Below are 26,480 nucleotides of genomic sequence, written 5' to 3'. Positions count from 1 at the left end.
CTTTCCACTTATTTATGTCCTCTATAATTTCATCCAACGTTTTGTAGTTTTCAATGCAGAACCCTCTGGTCTTCCTAAATTTATTCAATGGAATTGTTTTCATAATTACCTTATTTTTAATTATTAGTGTATAGTAATACACTACAATAACTAATTGTTAGTGGGTAGAAATGCAACTGATTTTTGGATGTTGATTTAGTATTCTCAACTTTGCTGAACTCGTTTATAGCTTTAATAGTTTTTCTGTGTGGAATTTTTAGGATTTTCTACATATAAAATCAGGCCATCTGTGAGCAAAGTTAATTTTACATTTTCCTTTTCAATTTGGATGCCTTTTACTTCTTTTTCTTGCCTAACTGCTCTGGTTAGCAATTTCAGTACAATGTTGAACTGAAGTGGCATAGTGGGCATCCTTTCCTACTTCCTGATTTTAGAGGAAAAGCTCTATCTTCACCACTGAAATTTTAGCCTGAAGTTTTTAATATATGGCCTTTATCAGGTTGAGGTAAGTTTTCATCATGGATATACTAGATTTTTGTCAAAACTTTCTTGGCATTTATTGATATGAACATGTGATATTTCTTCTTTAGCCTGTTAATATGATGGACTACGTTAATTGATTTTTGAATCTTGAAAGAGTTTATTTTTTATTTTTTATTTCTGAACCAGTTTTATGTAACTGAGATAAAATCTTACTTGTCATGAGATGGCTTGATTGATTTAATAATTTAATTTATTATTTTTTTCCTGTTCTCCCTACCAGTCAAATTCATTTCTGCTTCTGTGCCTTATTTTATGATTCATTCTACTGCAATAAAAAAAGTCTTCTTTTCTGCTTATAAATATATTTTTCTACACATATAAATTCTTTAAGTGCCACGTTTTTCCAAGTGCTATCTGTAGACCACATACATCAGAATCGCTTTGGGAGCTTATGTAAGAAATGCAAATGCCTACTCAGAATTTTAAAAATTCCTATTATGAATGTCTGAGATGGACACTTCCTAACATTGCTGGTCCCTGATATCCCACACTGGGCACTCTCATTACAAAAGCATCCTTCTCATCGCACTTGGGCTCTGACACCTTAGGCTGGGTTGATATTCTCTCCCCACCACCCCATAACCCAACTCCTCATCCCATTAAGGCTCCAACACCCAGCTCAGGGTCATGATAGTTTCCATATGGGTATTTAACTTATGACTTTAAGACTGAATTTTTCAGGAAAGAAAAGAGAAAGAAGAGGTAAGGCATTTTAAAATATGGTTTTATGATATATTTATCTACACCAATATAATATAATACACTGTTTAGTTTTTATAGCTTTTTTTTGCTTTATAAAAACAGTATCAGCTAGTATATAATTTTTAGGGACTTATTTCTTTCACTTAATCTTGTTTCTAAGACTTATTCATTATCATTGCATGTCAGCTGTAATTCATTAATTTGTATTACCATATCCATATTCCATCGTAATGAACAACTAAAATGTGCTTATTCTTTTTCTTGTTCATCTGGGATATTTTCAGTTTCTATATATTATAACCAGTGCTGCTACTACCTTTCCAAAAAATGTTCTCTGGTGATCATTGGGTAAGAGTTTTTCTAAGCTATCTAAAAGGGAATTGCTAGATTACATAGGGTTGATTTGTAATACTTTATGTGGTTATATATTCTGGTTATCAAAAATGTCTAAGTTATATGTAATAAATCTCCTCTCCCATTTTGTAGCAAGTCGTCACATACATATCATGATATCTGATGAAAAGAAATCCTTCATTTTAATGTAATCTAGTGTATCAATCTTTATCTGTATGGTTACTCCTTTTGATATCCTGTTTATAAAATCCTTTCTGACAATCAAGGTCATAAAGTTTTTCTCCTTCTGTCTTAGCCTTTAAAAGTTGAAGTTTTGCTTTTTACATCTATGTATTTATTTAACCAACTGGGAATTGATTTTTGCATATGATTAAGACAGAATCCAATTTCATTTCCATTCCTATGCAATATCGACTTCTGGAGTACACTTTACTTAATATTTATTGAATATTGTTTTCTTTCCCTATTGATGTCTAGTGTCTCCTCCATACATGCAAACTTGCACTTATGGATCTGTTTCTCTTACCCAGTTCTACAGTTCCATGCCAGCTTAATATAGCACAGCCTGAAATTAAGTCTTGGGGCAAATCTATTGTTTTATTCAGTAGTTCCATTCCTAGGTATATACCCTAGAGAACTTGAGTGTCCATATCCACCAGTGAACATTAGAGGAAGTTAAGAGCAGCGTATTTGGATAATGGCAACAAACTGAAAATAACCCAAAGGTAAAACAGAAAAACTGTATTACATACAAACAATGGATTACTACAGAATAACAAAAGGAGGTAACTATAGCCAACATACAACAACAAAGATGGTTCTACATTTATATGTTGAGCAAAAAAAGTGAGACACAAAAGCATATGTCCTGTATAACTCCTTCTCAATGAAGTTGAGGAAGGATAAACTAAACTGCATTGTCTAGGATTGCATACTTCAATGGTATAAATTAAGGTAAAACCAGGAGGCTGATTACAGCTACTGGTAAGGAAGTGATTTATGAATGGTAAAGAACATAGGATGCTACAAACATTCTATATGTTTACCTGTTCTATAGCTACATGGGTGTTAACTTTATAAAAAATATTTTTAACTGATTATTTACATCTACATACTTTTTAAAAAAACCCAAAGTAGAGTCAGTTACAATGTGTCAATTTCTGGTGTACAGCAGTTTTGATCATACATATACATACATATATTCATTTCCTATTTGATTAGAGGTTACTACAAGATACTGAATATAGTTCCTTGTGCTATACGGAAGAAATTTGTCTTTTATTTTATATATAGTAGTTAATATTTGCAAATCTCAAACTCCCAATTTATCCTTTCCTACCTCCTTTCCCCCAGTAATTGTAAGTTTGTTTACTATGTCTGTGATCTTTCTGTTTTGTAGATAAGTTTATTAGTATCTTCATTTCTTCTTTCTTTTTTTAGATTCCACATATGAGTGATATCATATGGTATTTTTCTTTCTCTTTCTGGCTTACTTCACTTAGAATGATGATCTCCAGATCTATATATGTTGCTGCAAATGGCATTATTTTGCTCTTTTTTATGGCTGAATAATATTCTATCCTGTAAATATACCACAACTTTACCCAATCATCTGTTGATGCACACTTAGGTTGCTTTTGTGTCTTGGCTATTGTACATAGTGCTGCTATGAACATTGGGGTGCATGTAACTTTTTTAACTAGAGTTCCTTCCGGCTATATGCCCAGAAGTGGGATTGAGGGATCATGTAAGTCTATTTTTAGTCTTTTGAGGAATCTCCATACTGTTTTCCATAATGGCTGCACCAAACTGCATTCCATCAACAGAGTAGGAGGGTTCCCTTTTCTCCACACCCTCTCCAGCATTTATTGTTCATGGACTTTTGAATGATGGACATTCTGACTGGTGTGAGGTGATACCTCATTGTAGTTTTGATTTGCATTTTTCTGATAATAGCGATACTCAGTACTTTTTCATGTGCCTATTGGCTATTTGTATGTCTTCATGGGAGAATTGCTTGCTTAGGTCTTCTGTCCATTTTTGGATTGGGTTGTTTGTTTTTTTGTTATTAAGTTGTATGAGCTGTTTATATATTCTGGAAATTAAGCTCTTGTCAGTCTCATCTTTTGCAAATATTTTCTCCCATTCGATAGATTGTTTTGTTTCACTTATGATTTCCTTAGTTGTGCAAAAGCTTGTAAGTTGAATTAGGTCTCATTTGTTTATCTCTGCTTTTATTTCTACTGCCTGGGTAGACTGCCCTGGAGCACATTGCTAAGATTAATGTCAGAGAATGTTTTGCCTATGTTTTATTCTAGGAGGTTCACAGTGTCTTGTCTTACATTTAAGCTGTTAAGCCATTTTGAGTTTATTTTTGTGTATAGTGTGAGGGAGTGTTCTAACTGCATTGATTTACATGTGGCCGTCCAGTTTCCCCATCACCACTTGCTGAAGAGACTGCCTTTTCTCCGCTGTATATTCTTGCTTTCTTTGTTGAAGATTAATTGACCATAAGTCTGTGGGTTTATTTCTGGGCTCTCTATTCTGTTCCATTGATCCATATGTCTATTTTTGTGCCAATACCATGCTGTTTTGACTTTCTATATGTATATTCTCCTCCCCTCTCTCCCCATATTCTTTAAAGAGTTTTAATGAGACTGAATTATATTTTTCTTTAAACAGAGATAGAACTTAAACCTGGTCCTGGTGCTTTCTCTGTGGGAAGATTTTAAATTATAAATTTCAATTTACATAATAGAATCACTCTGGGTATTTCTTTTTGAGTAGGTTTTTTCCTAGGAATACAATATATACATTTCAACTGAGTTTTCCAATTTGCTGGGTATGAAGTTTGTATAGTAGCCACTTTTTAATCTCATATATAGCTTACCTCCTTTTTAGTTCCTAATTTTATTATACCCTTTTCTCTTTCTTTATTGATCAGTGCTACCAGAAATTTGTATATTTTATTAGTTTTCATTAGCATTATTAACTTTGGTCTTCAGTGATTCTCTCCATTGTACCTTAGCTTTATTTTGCTAATTTATAGTGTATGTTTTATCTCTGTCCTTTACATTTTGGGCTTATCCACATTTTCCTCTAGTGAATGTGTGTGTGTGTGTGTGTGTGTGTGTGTATTTGTGTGTTAATGACACGAATGTTTAGTTGGGGTAAACCTTGCTCCCCCTTTTTTGGTGGGGGGGGATTAGGTTTGTTTGTTTGTTTGTTTATTTATTTAATTTATCTTTAATGGAAGTACTGGGTAATGAACCCAGGACCTCATGCATGCTAAGTATGTACCCTACCACTGGGCTATACCCTCCTCCCCTCATTTTTCTGATTTCTTAATTAGACTCTGCTCATAAATTTTCAGCATTCTTGTGGGGAGGGTATAGCTCAGTGGTAGACTGTATGCTTAGCATGCATGAGGACCTGGGTTCAATCCCCAGTACCTCCATTAAAAAAAAAAACTAAATTAAAAAATAAATAAATGAATCTAATTACCACCCCCAAATAAATAAATAAATTTTCAGCATTCTTGAAAATGATATAAACATGGCTCTAGGTACCTCTTTGAATACATCCCATAAGTTTCAGTATGTAACACAGTATTTAATTCAATTCTAAATATCTTTAATATTTTAATTACAATTTTGTTTATTTACACAAGTTTTAAAAATTTATTTTTTCCATTTAGAACTGAATTTGAACTCGGGTTTTTCTGAGTATAGAATCCAGCACATAATTATTAATATATTCTTTGGCATTCTGATTTGTTATTAATCAACAAATAGTGACCAAACTCTGTAACATGGCACACAAGGTCTTCTGCAAGATCTAGCTCCCACAATCTTTTCTCCAGACTCATTTGAAAATATTATCACTCTAATTCACTGTGTATTGGCCGCAAAAGCTTTTTTTCATTTCTCTGAATCTGAGATGCCTTTTCACACTTATCAGCCTTGCTCCTTTTTTTGGGGGGGGTGGAGGAAGGTAATTAGGTTCATTTATTTATTCACTTATTCATTATTATTATTATTATTATTATTATTATTATTATTATTATTATTATTATTAATGGAGGTACTGGGGATTGAACTCAGGACTAAGTATGTGCTCTACCACTGTATCATACCCTGTCTCCCAAGCCTTGCTCCTTTAAATAACAAATAAAGTCTTATTCCTCAAATTTTTAGCTTAGTCATTACTTCCACAGGGAAATTAAGTCAATTATCTCTGATATGTTCTTGTAACCCTAAATAATTCTTCATAATAGTTAGAACATAAGAACCATGAACATAGGGAATATTTCTATATTTTCTTACCATTGTATTTATTCTTAGCACATGAAATAGTTACTGAAGAAATAAATGAACAAACTCCTGCTATATAACAAGTACTATAGTGGGTTCCAGTTAGAGAAGTGTGAAAACCTGTCGCTATCTCTGGGAACTCACTGCGTCATGTCCTTATCTGCACAATCTCTTGAGGATAGAAATTGTATTTTTCTCTTTATAATCTCTTCAAATTCCAGAATATAATTTTGTGGAAAATAAGTGTTTGATGTTGCTGACTGCTGCCACTAGAACTTGCTGGATGGAAAAAAAGGGTTTATCTGAAATAAAGCTCTTTCTTTGAGGAATATGTTCAAGGTGAACCTTCCTAAAGTGAATGGTTAAGTTGTCACAAACTGTCACTTTCTTACTACAGTGAAGGCAAAAGTCATTCTCTTTGTAGATATTTTCAAGCCTCAGTAATTAAAACAGAATTAACACTAATACCAAAACAGGCTGATGAGAAGAGAATATAAAAGGCCCTAAGAATTTAGTATAAAGGTATCATTTCAAGTAAGTAGGGAAATAATAATTTAATCAATGAACAGTCTGAACACCACCATTTAAAAATTAAAAAAATTTTAAATCTTGAATTAAATCTTTTTTGGTCTTAAAAAAAAATCTGTGGGAATATAATTTATAGAAACTACGTACAACACAAAAATAGCCATGCTTACAAATCTGCAACCTTGAAAAATACCTGGCCATAAACATAGTACTAACTCATATTTTATATAAAAGTAAATTTCAACTGATTTAAAGACCTATATGTAAAAATGTATTATGTAACAAGAAGGAGACTAAGTTGATATAGTCTTAGCATGGAATAAAGAAATTCTGTATGTACCAATGACAAGGAAGCCAAGATATATAAAAAGTTAAGTTACAAAATTAAGTACAATATGATTGTTACCACTTACATAAAACAGCTTTGCAATATATACACATCTGTTAATACAGAAGAAAATTATCAAAGGATACACAATATACTGTTAAGTTTTACTCACAGAAAGAAAACAGGATTTGAGAAGAAATGAGATCATGTGAAAAGAGACTTAACTCTTCAATCAGTAAACTTCTAGTTTAACTGATTTATTTACAAGCATGTATTCTGAGGAAAAAATCTTAAAGCCCATATATTCCTTTTATAGATGTATGCATAGAGAGCTATGAAAAACCTCTGTTCATAGGATTCACCAAAGCAGATGATAGAAAAACACTGATTAATTGTTCTGTTTATGTATGGCAAGAAAATAAAAAGAAAATCAAATGTTAATAAAAACTGAGTATTAATATTCTGACTATATACAATGAGCACTTTAAAAATAACAGAAAAAATAGGTAAGGAACATAAACAAGTAGTATCTCCAATATGCAAATTAAAACAAGCAGGAAGTAACATTTAGGAAGCATATTTCACTTAGATCAGATTGACAAAGTTTTTTAAAAAGGTAACTTTCAGGGTAGATAAGGGTGGGGTAAATAGTATTCAACTATTACTTTATAATGTTAGTAAAAGTTTAAACAGGTATAGTTTTTCAAGAAGAGAATTTGACTATAAACATCTATTTGACAATATATGTTAAAAAGCTTAAAATGTGTCTACTAGTTTTAATTTGTATTTCTCTAACTGAATAAGGATTTCAATGTGAGACTGAGCGTGCTCTATTTAATAAAGGTGAAGTCATTTGCAAATAGTGAATACTGTACTGATTCATTTAAAAATATCAAATATTACTGTAGGGAAAAGCATTTGACTGGATACATAACAAAAGGATTAAATTGTCTATTTGGAAGGTTATTTTTGGTTTTCTGCTCTACATCTTTTGAGAAAAAGTAAAAATATAAAAAAGAAACTATTAAAAAAATCTAACAGGCAAGAAGACTTAAAAATGTATTTGATGATAGGATGAAGAGTTTAGACCACAGAGGAGATGAGATAGTGTGATAGTAAAAATAACGCCACTCACACAGCTACATACTGGATAAAACACAGTCTCTCTGGGCCTTGATTTCCTCACCTGTAAAGTGAGGGGCTTGGGCTAGACTGTTACATTCCCCGTTGCTTCTTAATTATTTATAATTCTGGACAGCCATGAGTAAGAACACTTAAATAGAACAGAAAAGAACAGGTCTTATATAGTGAAAGGTTGTTAGAGTAACTGAACAATTCAGCTGCATAGATACGTTACATTTGTACATAAACTAGTTTCCTCTATTCAGATTAAATGCTATATATTACCTTTTAGTATTCTCTTGTTCTTCTTCTGGGAATGGCTTCTGCTTTTTCTTGGTCTGTTCTTCCAAAAGCCAACTTTTCCTCTTCAATCCCTTTTTATGTTCTGGATTCAGGTTTACACTCTGAACAACAGCTTCAATGACATCTGTAACTGTATCAGGATTGAGGTGCAGTGCTGTTCCTTCTTCGCCTTCATTCAATTCTGGGCTGACAAACTGGGCAGCCTGGAATGCTTGCATTGATACCACAGCCTGGAGAGGACATTTCCGAGGTCGACCTGGTCTACGTTTCACAAAGTTATTCCCTGTCCTGGCCTGTCTTTGAAGTTTTTTGGCTTTTAAAATTTTATTGACGTGGTCCAGGTTTTTCTTGGTGGCCAAGATTTTGTCATAATTGCACATTTTCCGAGCTTGGCGCTGCATAGCTTCTACTACACTTCTCTTGATATGATGGGGGGAACAGCTGCTTGGCAACTTTTCAGAAAGGAGTGAGATGCTACTACTGCAAGAGTCACTGGGGACTGCAGGCACTAGAAGGCTGTCTGGTTTTCCCAGGGTTCGCTCCTTGCTGTGGCTATGGCCTGGACTGGAGGAAGGTGGCACAGAGCCAGATGCAATCACAGCGTCAATATTTTTCTCCAGGGGCTCCTGGTCCTCATGTTGTACCATCCGCTGCAGCAGACTATCCACAGAGTCATCCCCAGAAGCAACCAATCTTGGACTTCGAGAGGGAACTCCATTCACTAAATAAGCAAACAAATCACAGAGGATAAAAACTGAATACAGCTAGTTATTTAAGTAACTTTTTACAAAGGATAAAAGACAAGGAATACTGCTCTATTTTTCATAGCAAGATTAAATATCATAATACCACATGCATTTATCTTTCACAGGCAAGTTCATAATTTGCTTTCCTGAATAAGGTATATTACAGTAACCATAATAAATTCAAAATTGGCCCGTGCTTCCCTAATAATATGTAAATTAAAACAACAATTCTCACTTTCTGAGATGAGGAGCAGAAAGAATAGAGTTTATTTCTTTAAAAAGGAAGGTCTGGTTAAGGGATTTGATAGTTAAATGTTGAATAAAGATCTAAACTTTAAATACATATGATATTTCTAGTTCAGTGCTTTTTCTGACAATGTTTTAAGTGCAAGGACATAAAATGAAACTCTCTTCTTGAGAAATGCTTTAAAATTACAATAAAAATATCACTATGAAAAAGTTTAGAAAGAATATATGTTAATGGTAAGATCATAAAACATGTGATCTCAGATAAACCTTATCTTAGTGATTCAAAGATTTGGTGAACTTTGTTTTTTCAGATACCACTCAGTAACTTTTTATGATTATAATTAATGTGGGAAATGCTTCTTCCTCTGGTAAGCTATATTAGTTTTACAGCATTATAAAAATAAGATCGTAATAGGTTACTTCCTAAGATGCCCAGTTTACTAGGAACAATCACAGGTTATACTTCTCCAAAGTTAACCAATAGATTTTTTATCTTTATGATTTTAAAATGTGATACTATTCTAGATACTCCTTCACAAATCTCAGGCATTGTAGATTATATAATCTCAGACTACTCTGGAGTTTCTCTCAAATTACCAATACCTGCCTTCAAATATACCTGACAGTCTTGTTTAAAATCAGTATTTTTAAAATTTCAAACTTTCAGCTATATTTTATATCACCATTCTTTAAAATCCTGCCTCCACTGTTTCTATGACACACTTTGATTATCTTCCAGTTACCTGCCACTCCTTTTAATTGTAGAGGTCCTCAATCCCTAGTACTTGTCATTTACATTTTATACCTATTTTCCCACTGGGAACATGTTTATCCTCATAGTTTCAAATATCATCAGAATATACATACCAATCTTCAATTTTATCTGAAAATTACCAGTATGAAAACGGATCCCTTCCTTTTCCCCAACCTTTAAATGCTACAGTTTCTCAGCTTCTCTAGTACATGTCCTTTTCTTGTTTCAGCTCTCTCTTTGGCAAATCATTCAACTATTATCTATATTCTGATGACTCCCAAATTCCAAATCTTTATTTTCTAAATAGAACTCTTCTAATTCTCTACTTTTGCATGTTTCATAGATTTCTCAAACTCATGTTCACAATTTTATTCATTATCTATTCCTTCAATCCTTCTCCTCTTCCTCATTACCTGTCTCAGTGCATATGGCTGGAATTTTTTAAACCAAGCTCACATCAAATCATCTATTATTTCTCCTTTCTTCTCACAACAAACCATAAAATTATTATTGTTTGACATCAGTAAGTTTAAGCTGGTTTATTATTCAGCAATAGATAAGATAACTAGGACATTGTTCTTCCTACTTTGACTCTTGCTTCCCTGCATCCCATTTTCCACACAGTAGCCTGAGGGATTAAAAAAAAAACCCCACAAATTTTATCAGGTTTTTGCTTCTGCTTAAAACTCTTAAAAAGCATATTACTACATAAAACAACTTGGAAATTAATCACCTTTTCTTCTAACTTCATGTCATATTATTAGCACTATTTTGAACCCTCAATTGCAGTAATAATGAATTTCAATTCCTCAAACCTAATATGTCCTTTTTTGACTCAAGGCCTCAGAATATGTTATCTCACAGCCTGGAACAATGTTTGCTCACAAATTTATCTGGTTAATTACTGTTCACTCTTTAGTTTACAGTAAGGATATCATTTCCTTAAGGAGAATTTCGCTGACTAGGCACCCCACATCCTGTTAAGAATTACCATAATACCTTCTCCTTTCTTAGCACTAATCACAGTGAATAATATATATACTCACTTTGTGTCTCCAATGACCAAATAATTAATTGTAATTGTTAATAGGTAGTTAAAGAAAGAATTTTGGGCTCAAAATCTTGGAATTCATTTTTGTCTCCTCTTTCCCTTCATCAACTGCTCAGAGTCACCAAATATTTCTAATTCATAAGAACAAATTTAAAAAAGAAGCCTACAACAAGTGCATTGTTTGAATACTCACTCACGTGGGGCTACCTCACACCTTAGTTTTTGAACTAATCCTATCTTCCTAAATTCTAGTCTGCCATTTTTCCTTCCTTCCTTCCTTCCTTCCTTCCTTCCTTCCTTCCTTCCTTCCTTCCTTCCTTCCTTCCTTCCTCCCTCCCTCCCTCCCTCCCTCCCTTTCTTCCTTCCACCCTCCCTCCCTTCCTTTCTTCCTTCCTTTTTTCTTTCTTTCCTTCCTTCTTTCTTTCCTTCTCTCTGTCCAGGACACGATATTGGGCACTATGTTTTAGATGTAATAGCTTATTTTGTAGATTAATGTTATTGAGGTAAAATATTGCATAAAATTAAGTGCATCTTTTATATACAGATTTTTATGAGTTTTGACAAATCTACCATGCAGTCACCATCAAAACCAAGATATAGAACATTTCCATTATCTTTAAAAGTTCTCCTGTGCCCCACACGAGACAATCTGCTTGTCAACCACAGCCCCAGGGAAGAATCCACTCATCTGTTTTCATTCAATATAGATTAAGCTTGCTTTTCTACAATTTCATATAAATGGTAAAACAGAGTATTATACTCTATTGTTGTCCAGCTTCTTTCACACAGCACATTTTTGAGATTAATTCTTGTTGTTCCATTCTTCTTTATTCTTTATAATATTTACATATTCCACTTTACCACTGAATTACATAATACCATAAATTGTTTACACATTTATCTGGAGACATGAGTTGTTTCCAATTTCTGACAATAAAGAATAAAATTCCCATGAATATTTGTGTACATGACATTTTGTTTGGACATATGATTTCATTTCTCTTGGGTCAATACCTAAGACTGGAATTAGTAGGCAGGATTAAGTGGATGTTTAACTGACAAACTCTTCCAAGGTGACTGTTCCACCTTACAGTGTCATCAGCAATGAATGAGAGTTCAAGACTTGGCATAATAAATCTTTTAAATTTTAATCATTCTACTACATAGGAAATGATATCTCATTAAGGATTTAGTTACGTTTCCCTAATACTGAGCATATTTTCATGTGCTTGATGGCAAATCATATGCATTCTTCTTTTTTTTAACTGAAATATAGTCAGTTTACAATGTTGCCTCAATTTCTGGTGTAGAGCATTTTTCAGTCACACATATACATATGTATGTTCTTTTTCGTATTCTTTTTCATTATAGGTTACTTTAAGATACTGAATGTAGTTCCCTGTGCTATACAGTATAAATTTGTTGCTTCATCTATTTTACATACATTAGTTAGTATCTGCAGATCTTGAACTCCCAATTTATCCCTTCCCACACCTTTCCCCACTGGTAACCAACCATGTTTGTTCTCTATGTCTGTTGAGTCTGTTTCTGTGTTGTAAATAAGTTCATTTGTGACTTACTTACTTTTTTAGATTCCACATATAAGGAATATATTTTTCTTTCCCTTTCTGGCTTACTTCACTTAGAATGACGATCTCCAGGTCCATCCACATTGCTGCAAATGGCATTATTTTATTCCTTTTTATGGCTGAGTAGTATTCCATTTAATATATGTCTATACCACATCATCTTTATCCAGTCAGCTGTTGATGGACATTTAGGTTGTTTTCATGTCTTGGCTATTGTATATAGTGCTGTTGTGAACATTGGAGGTGTATGCGCCTTTCTGAATTATAGTTTTCCCTGAATATATGCCCAGGATTTGGATTGCTGGATCATACGGTAAGTCTGTTTTTAGTTTTTTAAGGAACCTCCATAGTGGCTGCACCAATTTACATTCCCACCAACACTGTAGGAAGGTTCCCTTTTCTCCACACCCTCTCCATCAGTTATTATTTGTAGACTTTTTAATGATGGCCATTCTGACTGGTGTGAAGTGATACCACATTGTAGTTTTGATCTGCATTTCTCTAATAGCTAGCGAAACTGAGCATCTTTTCATGTGCCTGTTGGCCATCTGGCTGTCTTCTTTGGAGAAATGTCTATTTAGGTCTTCTGCTTATTTTCTGATTGGGTTGCTTTTTTTTTTCTAGTATTAAGCTGTATGAGTTATTTGTATATTTTGGATATTAGTCTCTTGTTGGTTGCATCATTTGCAAATATTTTCTCCCATTCTATAGGCTGTCTTTTCATTTTGTTGATGGTATCCTAAGCTGTGCAAAACCTTTAGGTTTAATTAGGTCCATTTGTTTATTTTTGCTTTTATGTCCATTACTCTGAGAAGTGGTTTGAAAAAAATATTGCTGAGATTTATGTCAAAAAGTGTTCTGCCTATGTTTTCCTCTAGGAGTTTTACATCTGGTCTTACATTTAGATCTTTAATCTATTTTAAGTTTATTTTTGTATATCGTTAGAAAATGTTCTAATTTCATTCCTCTACATGTAGGTGTCCAGTTTTTCCCAGCACCACTTACTGAACAAATTGTCTTTTCTCCATTGTATATTCTTGCCTCCTTTGTCATAGATTAATTAATCATAAGTGTGTGGGCTTATTTCTGGACTTTCTAGCCTGTTCTATTGATCTATGTGCCTGTATATGTGCCAATACTATACTGATTTGATTATTGTAGCTTTGTAGTATAGTCTGAAGTCAAGGGAGTGTGATTTCCCCAGCTCTGTTCCTATTTCTCAAGATTGTTTTGGCTATTTGAGGTCTTTTATGTTTCCATACAAATTAAAAAATTTTTAAATCAGTTCGGTGAAAAATGTCATTGGTAATTTGATAGCGATTGCACTGAAACTGTATATTGCCTTGGGTAGTATGGCCATTTTAACAGTATTGATTCTTCCAATCCAGGAACAAGGTCTATCTTTCCAGCTGTCTGTCATCTTCAATTTCTTTCATCAGTGTCTTATAGTTTTCAGAGTACAGGTCCTTTGCCTCCTTAGGCAGGTTTATTCCCAGGTATTGTATTCTTTGATGTAATGGTAAACGGGACTGTTTCCTTAATTTCTTTTTCTGACATTTCGTTGTTCATGTTTGGAAATGCAACTGATCTCTGTATCATATGCATTATTTTGAGAAGACTCTATTCAAATCTTCTCCTCATTATTTTTACTGGGTTTTTTCACTCCATCATTTGCTTTTTCATTTTTTTCTTTTTACTGAGATATAATATATAACTTTATGTTAGTTTCAGGCATACAACTGAATAATAATTTGGTATTTGCATGTATTGTGAAATGATCACCATCACCACATGTATTTACCAATTCTTTTTACTTTTATGTTTTTTCATTTTTTATTAATTTGTTAAAGAGCGTAATGTTTTAAAATTTTATGAAGTTCTATTTATCTTTTTTTTTTTTTGCCTTACTGGTCCATGCTTTTTATCTTATTTAAGAAAGTTCTGAATTCCCCAAGGTCATAAAGATTTTCTCCTATGTGTACTTCTAAAAGTTTCATAGTTTCGAAATTACACATAGGTATATATCTTGAGTTAAATTATATATATGGTAACAGGTATGGTCAATGATCCTTTTATGGCATAAGGATATCCAAGAAATCCAAACACCATTGGTTGAAAAAGATTATCCCTGCCCCACGAAAATATAGTCATATTTGCTGAAAATCAATTAAAATAAAAAATATATATGAGAATATCTACTTTTTGGACTATTTGGTTGCACTTAATAATGTATATATCCTTTCACCAGTAACATACTGTCTTGATAACTTTAGTTTATAGCAAGTCTTCATATAAGTGAGTGGAAGTCTTCTAACTTTGCTCTTAAAAAGACCAAACATTTTTACTTTTTATCTATATAAACTGTAGAATCAGTTTGTCATTTTCTACTTTAAATAGTCAGCTGGAATTATGATTAAGATTTCATTAAATTTATAATTTCTAAAGAACTGACATTTTAACAATATTGACTCTTCCAAACAAATAATAAATCTGGAATATCCATTCTTTAACTTTCATCAGTAATGCTTTACATTTTTAATCACACAGATCCTATATATATTTTACTAAATTTATCCCTAAGTATTTATGGCTTTTAATATAATTATAAATGGTATTTTGTTTACATTTCAATTACTAATTATTCATTGCTGGTATAAAAAAATAATTTTTTACGTTTAGTTTACACCTTTTTCTGAAATTCATTTATTAGATTCAGTAGCTTTTTTGGACCGACCCCTTAAGAATTTCTCTATAGATCATTTTGCCTGTAAATGCGCATTTTTCTCTTTCTTCCTTTCCCATCTGTATGTCTTTTATTTCTAAGAATTCAGTTTTTTCAAAAATCAAAAATTGATGTTAGATTTTGCCAAATGTTTTCTCCTTACCCACTTAGACAACTCCGATTTTCTCATTTACTGTTAATTTCATGAAATAGATTAACTGACTTTTCTAATGTTAAACCAACTTTGCATCCCTGAAATAAATCCATGTGGTCATAGTATGTTATCCACTCAGCATTCTGGACTCAATCTGACAATATTTTGTACCATCTGCATCCATGCTCAGAAACAATAGTGGTTTATAGTTTTCTGGTAATGTTTCAGCATCAGAGTAATGCTGGCTTCATAAAATGAGTTAGGAAATGTTCCTGCTTTCTGGAAGACCTTTTATATAACAGTAACACTGTTTTTCCTTTAATATTCAAAACTGAAGCTATTTGGGCTTTGAGTTTCCATTTGAGGAAGATTTTTAACTGTTAAATTCAATTTTTAAAATAGACATAGGGCTATTTGTTTATTCTTAAGTTTTAGTAGGTGGTGGTTTTCAAAGAATGTGCTCCTTTTCTCAAGTTTATTGACATAAAACTGTTTATTATGCCCTCTTAATGTCCTTTTAAGGTACACAGCAATTGCAGGGATATCTTCTCTTTCATTCCTGATATTACTAATTCAATATTCTTCTTAATACTTTTGCCTAGAGTTATCTTTTTTTTTTAAATTTTCAATGAACCAGTATAAGCTTTCATTGATTTCTTTATGCTTTGTTTATTTTTGCTCTTATAGTTATCATTTTCTTCCATCTAATTTTGGTTTAACATGTTGTTTTTCTTTTTCTTTTTTTTTTTTTAAGCTTCCTAAAGTTGAGAGCTTGGCTACTGATTTAGACCTCTGCTATCTAAATGTAACTTTGAAGAACTAAAAACACAGACTTAGCTATATACTACACATTTTTATGTGTTTTCATTTTTATTCAATTTAAAAGATTCTCTAGTTTTGTCTATGAATTCCTCTTTGACTTCTGTGCTGTTCAGAACTGTGTTGTTTTATCCCCCTACCAAAGAAAATACACTAAAAAAAGAACTGTGTTGTTGAACTTTCACTTATCTGGGGAATGTCAAGATACCTTGTGTACTTCAATTCCATTGTGTTCTTAAAATATATTCTATGTGATATCAATCTTTTAAAGTTTACTAAGATGTTTAATGGCCCAGATGAAATCTTGGTATAATACCACATGAACCTTAAAAGAATATGAGAAAAGAGTGTTTTATATTTATTTATTGCAAATTTCTAGAACTTTCATTCCTTTGGTAGAGTCTTGTTTCCATCTAGTATGATTTTTCTGTTTGAAGAACACTTCTACTACTGTAAATCTGTGCGCAACAAATTCTTTAAGCTTATTTTTCTGACAATGTTTATTTTGTCTTCATCTGTGAAGGGTATTTCACTGGCTATAGAATTTTAAATTGATAGGTGATTTTTTTCCCTTTCAGCATTTTAAAGACACCATTTCGTTGTCTTCTGTCTTACAACATCTCTGACAATACACCTGCCGTGATTTGTTCTGATGTATCTCTGTATGCTATGTTCTGTTTTGTCAATTTGCTTCTGCTGCTTAATTTTTAAGATTTTTCTCTTTACTACTGGTTTTAAGAAATTTGATAATGATGCCCCTTGATTTTTGTATGTTTGTGTATCCTACTTGGGATTTGTGGTACTTCATGGATCTACAGGTTTATAGTTTTCATTAAGTGTGGAAAAATTATTAAGGATTATTTTTTCAAATTTTTTTATTCCTAACTCCCTCCTTGTAAGACCCTAATCTTATGTAATTTAGTCCTTTTGATAATGTACCACAGGTCAATGAAATTCCATTTGTGATATATCAGTCCTTTCCCCTCAATTCCGTACTTCATTTTAGATAGATTTCCATTTCTCTCTTCACTATGTTCATGTTTTCCTTTAAATTCTCAAAGATAGTTGTTTTACTGCACTTGTCTGTCAATTACATCACATGTTATTTCTGTGGCGGTTTCCACTGATTGATTTTTATTCTGTTAAGTCATTTTCTTGCTTCTTGGCATGTCTATTAATCTCTGGTTAGATGCTGGACACTGGAATGACACATTGTTAAGTGTTTAGATTTTGCTGGCTTCATTTTGTCGCCTACTTTTTAAAAGTGCTGAAATTGAAGAAGTTGTAAAGTTGTGCACTACTGGTAGGTGTAAAACAGTGCAGCTGCTATGGAAAATAGTACAGCAATTCTTCAAAACAAACAAACAAAAAAACAGATGATCCAGCAATTTCACTTCTGAGTACAGAATAATTACAAACATGGTCTTGAAGAGATATGGTACACCCATGTTCACAGTATTCACAAACAGCCATGAAGTGGAAGCAACCAAAGTGTTCATCAGTGGATATATGACAAAATGTGGTATAAACATACATGGAGTATTATTCAGACTTAAAAATGAAGGAAATTCTGACACATGGATGAACCTTGAGGACATTATGCTAAGTGAAGTCAACCAATGAAAAAAGACAACTACTATATGACTCTACTTATATGAGTTGCCTAGAACAGTCAAAGTCATAGAGACAGGATATAGAATGGTGAGTACCAGGGGCTGGAAGTATGGAAGAATGGGAAGTTAATGGATATACAGTTTTGCTTTTACAAGATGAAAAGATTTCCAGAGACTGGCTGCACAACAGTATTAATGTGTTTAACACTACTGAACTATACGTTCAGCAATGGTTAAGATGGTTAACTTTTATGTTACATATATTTTATTATGATTATAAAATTTTTAAAGTGAAGTCAGGTAAATCACTTGTTGAATACTCTGATCCTTTGAACCCTAGTTTAAATCTTTAGTAGGTTCGATGCAGTATAGCCTTCACTTGAGGGATGGTTTAGCCCTAAGGTGTAACCCTTATGAGGGTCTCCATGATTGTCCCAAGGACTGTACACTCAGTAATCAGAGTTCAGATGTTTCCTTGTTCTATATATGCTCTGGACATTTTTCATCTTACAACTGCTAGGCTGTACTCTACCATTACGGAGATTTACTATCTGAAAATAGGGCCTAGTACTCAGCAAAGACTTGAGTTTTAAGGCTACTTACTAATCAAATGGGCCTAAATGCCTATGCAATCTTTTTATTCTCTACCAGTATACCCCATCTCCCTACTGTAGGATCTTGTTCCCCACATATCTTCATAAGAATAATGAGAGGAAGGCCAACAGTAGCAGTAGTAACAAAGAAAGTTGCCATTTACTCAAGAACTGATCAATGATAAGAGCTTTATATAAATTTACTCTAATCCTCACTATTCTGGAAGGTGAACAGAAGTAGCCTTGACTTATGGATGGAAAGCTGGGGCTTGGGCAGTTTACGTAACTTGCCCTAGATTACACCATACTGCTAAAGCTGAATTGAACTAGATTGAATTAAAAAATTTGTGGTTTGCTCCAACGTACCATGATGCTGTCTTTTCTTTTCCCACTTAGAATATCTTTAGCCATGCCTTATCTAAGATATCTTTTATGTCTCAATCCGAAGTTGATTGAAGTCTTTTTTGATCAACTTTGTATCATTTCAGTACTTTGGTGTTTACAGGATATTACTATACAATCACTAATATATTTTATTGTTGCTTTCAAGATAAAGAGGTTATAAGTTCTTTAGTATTGGGGACCATCTCTTACAATTCTTTGGGCCTAATATAATTTCCTGAATACAGTATATTCCCAATACAATTACAAGAGGACTACTACTTTCACTAGTGCAACAATATTTGCACACCAGTTAAAGAAAGATGAAATGATTCTATAAAATACTATATTGCCTTGTTTGAATGCCTTCTGGAAGGTAATTTATATAATTCCTCTAACTCTACACCTGCAAACTGGTTTTTTAAAAATAATTTCCCCAACAATTTCAGACTTCTGTTCAAATCTTCTTGACCTCTTTATGACAGCTGACATTAAGAGACTTCTGTGACAGGTACTCTTTATTTTAAAAACCTATTTAAAAATTTTATGCCGTTCAATGAAATCTTTTCATCCACTTCCCTCTCAGATGTTAATGCAGCTTAAATTTCTAACTCTGTCTTTTCAATTTACACTTTCTCCTTTGGCAACCTCATTTACTGCCAGATTCAAGTTTATATATATACACTACTAGATCTGTGTCTCTACGACAGGTGTCATCAACTATAAACCACCACCTTTCAAATGGCTATTCAACATCTCTACGTCAACAGCCCAAAGACAGTTCAAATTTAATATAACCAAACTTGAAGCCACTATCTTTATGCGTTTCTTTTGTGACACTTCATTCTCCATACGTAATCTTTTCCATTTTTCTAAAATGCGTATGTGACAGACTATACTATTACTCATAAATATTTGCTGCCCCTCCCTTGATAGGATTATACTTCCCATAGTTCCTCAACTTAATCGTATGACTTAACCATGTGAGTTGCTTTGGCACTGAAATGTGAGAATTATTTATGGGCAGAAATCTTAAGAGCCAGTTAGTGCTTTACTATGGCACTTTAATCTCTTCCATAACATAAGCCACAAACATTCCAGATAGGATACCAGAGGGAAGACAACATGGAGCAGACCCATCATGGTCACAAAGCATAAACAAAAAAATAAGCTTTTGTTGTTTTATGCCACTGAAATTTTTGGGATTCTTTTTTAGCACTGCCAAATCTAGCCTATTCAGATTGATATATAATATACCAAACAATTTTCATCTTCCCAGTTCAAAATCCTTCAGCAGCTCTACAACAAAGTCTCAGTTCCTTCAAATAAAAAAATACCATATCTGATATTAGTCCATTATTACTTTTACATCTTCATTTTTTGGTCCCATTTATCTACTCAAATTATGGTAGTATATGTGTCACGTTTTTCAGGATGTTAGTGGTTTAGTTCTTGAGTTCCTCTACGTGTCATAACATTTTGTATAGTGGTCTGATAAACACACTTTTAAATTGGTGAATATGTCCAAATCCTTGAGGGCAGGAACTTTATCTTATTCATATTTGTACTCATAGTGCTCAGTACTTACAGTAACCTCAATAAATATTTATTTGAATGATTAGAACAGTGTTATGTTAAGAGAAACTTTATGAATTTAGTTACGATTTCTTTGGTTTACTAATGTAAAACATTTTGGTGATCTTCTTCATAGATGTCTCATAGAAATCTCATTCTTTTTTGTAGGGGTTAGCAAACTTTTTCTATAAAAGGATATATAATAAATATTTTAGGCTTTCAAGGACATGTACAATATCTCATACATACTTTTTTCTTTCTCCCTTAAAAAAAAAAGCCTTTAAAAATCAATTCTTAGCTTGGGGGCTGCACAAAAAAAGAGGCTTTGGACAACATTTGGTCCATAGGCTGTGGTTTGCTGAACCCTGGTGTGTCAACACTATCAAAATTAGTCAGTCATTATTAAAGAATTTAAAAGTCTCCCTGAAGTAGTATAAAAACAAAACACCATAAGAGACAAAATCATCATTCCTGTTTGAGTTTCACGGTACTTTTGGCACAATGGGACTAATAAGAAGCTTCAAATATGGTGAAGATAATCATCAAATAAAAGTTAAATAAGTACTGTACTGATACAATTCAACAGTGAGGCCTTGTACTGATGAAGATTAAATTTTCTGACCATAAGTCACAAGTGATCTCCTAGTCAAAACCACATGGACAGAAAGCTAAGAAGTAGTATGTCACTTTCTTGCTTAAAACTTTCAGTGGCTTGAGATTTTCTGGTCAAGATGGTGGAGTGGTAGGACCACAAGCTTACCTCTCCTTGTGACTACAACAAAAACCACAACTGAATGCTAAACAACTGTCGAAAAAAGACTGGAATCTAGCAAAAAAGATCTTCTGCACCTAGAAACATAAAGAGGGAACCACAGCAGAACGGTAGGAGGGGTGTGCTCGTGATATAATTGTGCCCCAGACCCTCCCGGACAGGTCACCCACAAGCTGAAAAATAAGTCGTGGAGGCCCTCCCACAGGAGTGAGAGCTCTAAGCCACACATCAGACTCCCCAGCCCAGGTCCCCGTATTGGGAGGAGAAGGAGACCCTAGGACATTCAGTTTTGAAGGCCAGTAGGGCTTGGCTCCAGGAGCCCCACGGGATTGGGGGAAATGGAGACTCCATTCGCTTGGGAAGTGTACACAAAAACTCACATGCACCAGGTCCAAGGGAAGAGGCAGTGATTTCATAGGAACCCGGGCCAGGCCTGCCTGCTGGATTTGGAGGGTCTCCTGGGGACATGGGGGACAGCTGCAGCTTACCCAGGTGGGGCATAAAAGCTGGTGGCGGACATTCCGGGAGTGTTCAAAACTTTCAGTGGCTTCTAAGTGTTACTAGTAAGGCTCTACATGACAGGTCCCTACATACCTTTTCAGCCTCATATTCAGTGTCTTTACTCCAACCACACCGGCTCTTTTGTTTAGTTTCCTAAACTCACTATTCTCCCCTTTACATATATTACTCCCACTGCCAGGAATGAACCTACCACTCCCTATTTCTCCTGATAACATGGATAAATTAAAAATGATTTCTTACTCTCTAATCCCAGTAGAAGTAGAAGACATATATATATTAGCCTCTATTTTTTTTTTTTGGTAAACACACATACTATCACTATCAGTAAAAAAAAAACTGAGACCATAACCTAAATCTATGTATAAATTATATACATATATACATAGGTTATACCATATGAAGAGGTCATTTTATATATATATATATATATATATATGTATAAACATCAAAAATTCTAAAAGTTGAGATTAGAATAATTATTAATGGAGGTTCTTCTTATAACATCAGATTGTTTCACACATTTCAAAGATTTGTAAATGCTACTGGAAACTATTACTTTACTGATCAGTTTTATATATATATATCTAAGTTTTATTAACTGGATCCAATCTACACCCCTCTATTATACTACACACCCCGTTTCCTCAATTCAACTTTCAAAATCTCTATTTTTGTGTCTGTCTACTACTGTACTTAGTTATTTTGAATTTTCCCTTCTGGACTATATAAAAATCACTATACCTGTACAAATTTTCAGTTATAAGACAAATAAGTACTAGGAATGTAATATACAACATGATTAGTAAAATTAACACTGCTACATGTTATATATCAAAGTTGTTAAGAGAGTAAATCCTGAGTTTGCATTACAAGGAAAAAAGATGTGTTACTCTTTTTATTTTATACCAGTATGAGATGATGGATGCTCATTAAACTTACTGTGGTAATTATTTCAGGATATATGTAAGTCAAAATCATTATGTTGCTCACCTTAAACTTATACAATAGGGTATCTAAATTATATCTCAATAAAACTGGAAGAAAAAATTAAATCACTATACCCCATGGAGTTTGCCTAGCTGGAAATAAAAGGGGGAAAGGGGGAACACTATTGTACTGTTTAAAGATACATTATTAGTAGCACATCCCAGGACCACCTTTGTTTTTTTTTTAATGATATTATACTGCAAGTCAATATAAACTGTAATCTATGGTGTAAATCTATTGTAAGCCTGTTCACAACAGATGGGAAATTATCTTCAAAGTCTGTTAAAACAAACAGCACTTGCCTGTTGAAGAAGTACTCTCTGATGAAGACCTCTTTCGTGTAGGGCTACAGTTTGTGCTCTCTGACGGTCGCTGGGAAGACTTATCTGAGGTTGGCTGGGAACCTGGAGAGACAGGAAAAGACAGAAATAGGAAAAGCCAAGTCTAAAAATAATGTCAAACCATTCTATTAGAACTGTAGTATTTTAGTTGTTGCCACTGCCATTCTCTGTAATAACACGACCTTCAGGCTGACAACAAGAGGACATTAAGTGGAAGACAAATCACACTAGATGCTGCGGACAGAATTTCACAGGTCCTATAATTTCTCCTGTTATATTAACAGAGGGAAAACTAGTTTAAGTGGAAAAATGAAAAGAATATATTTAGTTTTTATGTATTACCACTGTGACATATATTATTATTTATTGATAAAAATCACTAACAATAATCTACTCAAATCTATTCCTGATTGTTGATTCAAATTTATCATATAAACTGACAAAACCTACAAGGCAACTGATTAGGAACAACTGATGTGAGAAAAGCAGGCCCAACCTGAACATTTCATTTAATAGAATCAGAAATGAAAATCAGAAGAGCTGAACTTTAAATCCACACATTCTATTTAATCCACAGAGATCATTTTCATAGTCTATGTTTTTCCTCTATAGCATATTATGAAAGAGTTTGTGATTAATTTATGCATGGAATAGAATAAACTTCCTTTAAAGCTTACACCTAAGGTTCCTTAGTTATATACATAAAAGTTCATACAAACTCAATTTCCTTTCAAAAAGTCTCATACTTTTACCACAATCCCAAATCAATGTAGCATAAATTAACACAATTCTTACTTAAGAGAAAAGTATGTCATTCAGGAAAGATTACTTTCCTGAATAAAATATACTTGGTTCTGATATTGGATTCCTTATACCATAAAAAGCCAGTTGTTGAGAATACATAATAAATATCCATCTGTTTTGTCAAAAAAAACTAGTAACGCTCTGAAATGCTCACTTTTAACTTGAAAAAACATTACAAATAAAAGGCCTTACATATAACTAGCAGCACAAAAGTATGACAAATCAAACACTTGAAGATGAGATTATTAAGATCTGCCTCTAAATGACAGTTAACTTCTTAATGAAGTAACTAATTCAGTGAAAGACAACTTGGGTACAGAAGAACTCAATGGAGCTAAGTTCCTTATATTTCCCTTTCTCAAAGAGAAATAGTAAACTTTGAGCTTTGCTTTAGTCATGTAGTATCGTAAATCATACATATCACTGTAAATACTCTTTTAGCAGGCTCTTTTAGCATTGCTCAGGTGTGATATGACTGTCTTATTCAAGGCTAGCAAGTTACATTTTAGGGAAACTGATGTTGTGATAGTACATCCTACTTTGGAAACAAAGCGATGACTACTGTAAGTCTAAACAAGAAGCAAGACCATTTATTGTTGAATCTTAAAAACAGATACAAAAGGATTTAAAAAACCAACAGTAAAATAAATTCCCCCAGAGTATGGTTCAGATAAGATTTCCATTAAAGAGCTAAAACCCATATAAAAAAATCTAAGAAGTAAAAGCCCAGGCATCAGTGAAGACATAACTTAAAGTATTAATACTGAAAAATTCATATACTGGACAGATAAATATTCCCTACTCACACACACAGCCAAGACAGAAGACAACAGTGGCCAAGAACCTTGAGACATCATTGAACTCTCTTTATCACTATTCTCCTGATGAATGAGCAAACAAACTCAGATTAAGTACTAGGGAAAGAAGGGGCTGGAGAGCACTTTTTATACAGTCTTCTCTCTCAGTCATAAACTAACATTTATTGAGTACAGTTTATATGCTTGGTACTATACTAAACATTGTGGGGGTGGGGGAAAGAGATATAAAAACAGTACAACAGTCTCTGCTCTCAAGGAGCTTATTTAGGGTCTTGCATGGCATCACGTATTACACTTCAGGTGGCATTTGTGCCATCCATTCTTGAGCTCCGTCTTCAGTTCTAGGCTATCTGGTAACGTTTCCCAAATTTCTTGGTCATCTTCAAGAAAGTCTTGATGAAGGCTTCAACTATACCTTTGATCATCAGGATATTCTGAGAATCACCCTGCCTGGCCTCACCCACCTCAGGGTAAAAGAGGGTACAGGCACTTTCTTCAAAGCTCCTTCTTTTGGTGGCATCTGGAGCTGCAGAGGAGGCAGTGGGAGGTGGAATAGGGGTCAGATCCCCGGAGATCGTTATTGGCAGCTTTGTACAGCAATTCCTGAGAAACTGAAACAATTGAGAGAGAGATGGCTTAGCTTACTTAGCTTTCGAGCCATTTTTCATTTCCTGAAAGTAATGGAGGCCAGCAGCCTATTCTTAGGATGTAATAGGAAACTGGAATGAAACTTCATTCAGTAGAGCTCTCATTTTTCATTTTTAAAAGTCTGTCTGAATTCCCTATTCATTCAGAGTGGAGTTGTTCTTAACAGTTTTCCATATCTAAGGGGGAAATAAAGTTGAATCCTTAAGATACAGATCTCTAGGGCTTGATAATCATCAGACGTAGACCTTCATTTCACTTAAAAACATTGCTTATGTTTAAGAGGATGAGGATATCTGAAAAAAAAAATCTAAAGATGTAAAGCAACCAAGTTTAAGACTAGAAAATGATGATATAAATTTGTACGCAAGAAGCAGCAACCTGTTAAAGATGGTCAAAGGCATGTTAAAACTGGCCTAATAGCAGAAATCATATGAAATCTGCAAACACTATCTCTAATACTGCCAGAAATATACTGTTTTATAAGTGCCATTATGCAGTTGGGTGGATGGGGAAGAAGATAATGCCCAGAGAACTAGTATGTCCATTTCAAAAGAGACCAATATATTTATGTTTCAAAACCTAAAACAATGCAATGCGGAGCTGAGTGCAGCAGTGCTGAGTACATGAACTATGGAGTAAGACATCCTGAGTTTTGATTTCTGGCTCTGCTAATGAATTAAACTATAAGATCCAGGCAAGTAAAAATACTTTAATCTTGGTTTAGTAATGCACTCTTAACTCACATGGTTGTTGTGTTTCAAAATGAGAGAATGTAAAAAATCCAAAGGGTTTTTATAAATGCTATTGTTATACATAAATTGGCTCCGTAAGTTTATCATAGAATTTTTAGACCCTAAATACTTAATAATGTCACTGACATGCACAGGCAACCATTCAACACTAAATAAATAAATAAATAAATAAATGGTCAGGATCACACCCAATTAGGAACTGAATCTAATCTAGAATATCAAGCATTTATCTTAAACATAAAGAAGTACCAGTAAAATAAGTACCTCTAATTAAAGAGTACTATTAAGATAAGGACCTCTAAGGCTGGTAGGTAGGTAGCTGCAAGGTTGGAAAAATCTCCTCTGAGGTGAATCTTTTAATTCACTGACTCTTCACTATAGCTTCTCCAGGGTTGGG

General features: G+C 33.6%; 1 protein-coding gene and 1 long non-coding RNA gene across 5 annotated transcripts in view; one reads left to right on the top strand and one right to left on the bottom strand.

Annotated features, from left to right (window-relative positions):
- Positions 1–26,480, bottom strand: part of ASH1L (ASH1 like histone lysine methyltransferase) — a 150,638-nt gene that overhangs the window by 65,232 nt on the left and 58,926 nt on the right. For all 4 annotated transcript variants that reach the window (XM_015248173.3, XM_006214636.4, XM_015248174.3 and 1 more), the window contains exons 4-5: positions 23,023–23,124; positions 8,176–8,914 (exon numbers count right to left, since the gene is read on the bottom strand). In XM_015248173.3, coding sequence (XP_015103659.1) covers positions 8,176–8,914; positions 23,023–23,124 — 841 coding nt within the window. The remainder of the gene's footprint in view (positions 1–8,175; positions 8,915–23,022; positions 23,125–26,480) is intronic.
- Positions 1–26,480, top strand: part of LOC140688081 (uncharacterized) — a 48,041-nt gene that overhangs the window by 19,500 nt on the left and 2,061 nt on the right. The window lies entirely within an intron of this gene.

This window comes from Vicugna pacos, chromosome 21 (genome assembly GCF_048564905.1).
Source record: "Vicugna pacos chromosome 21, VicPac4, whole genome shotgun sequence".
NCBI lineage: Eukaryota > Metazoa > Chordata > Mammalia > Artiodactyla > Camelidae > Vicugna > Vicugna pacos.
The sequence above is the reverse complement of the archived record's forward strand: the minus strand, read 5'-3'. Positions and strand labels throughout refer to the sequence as shown.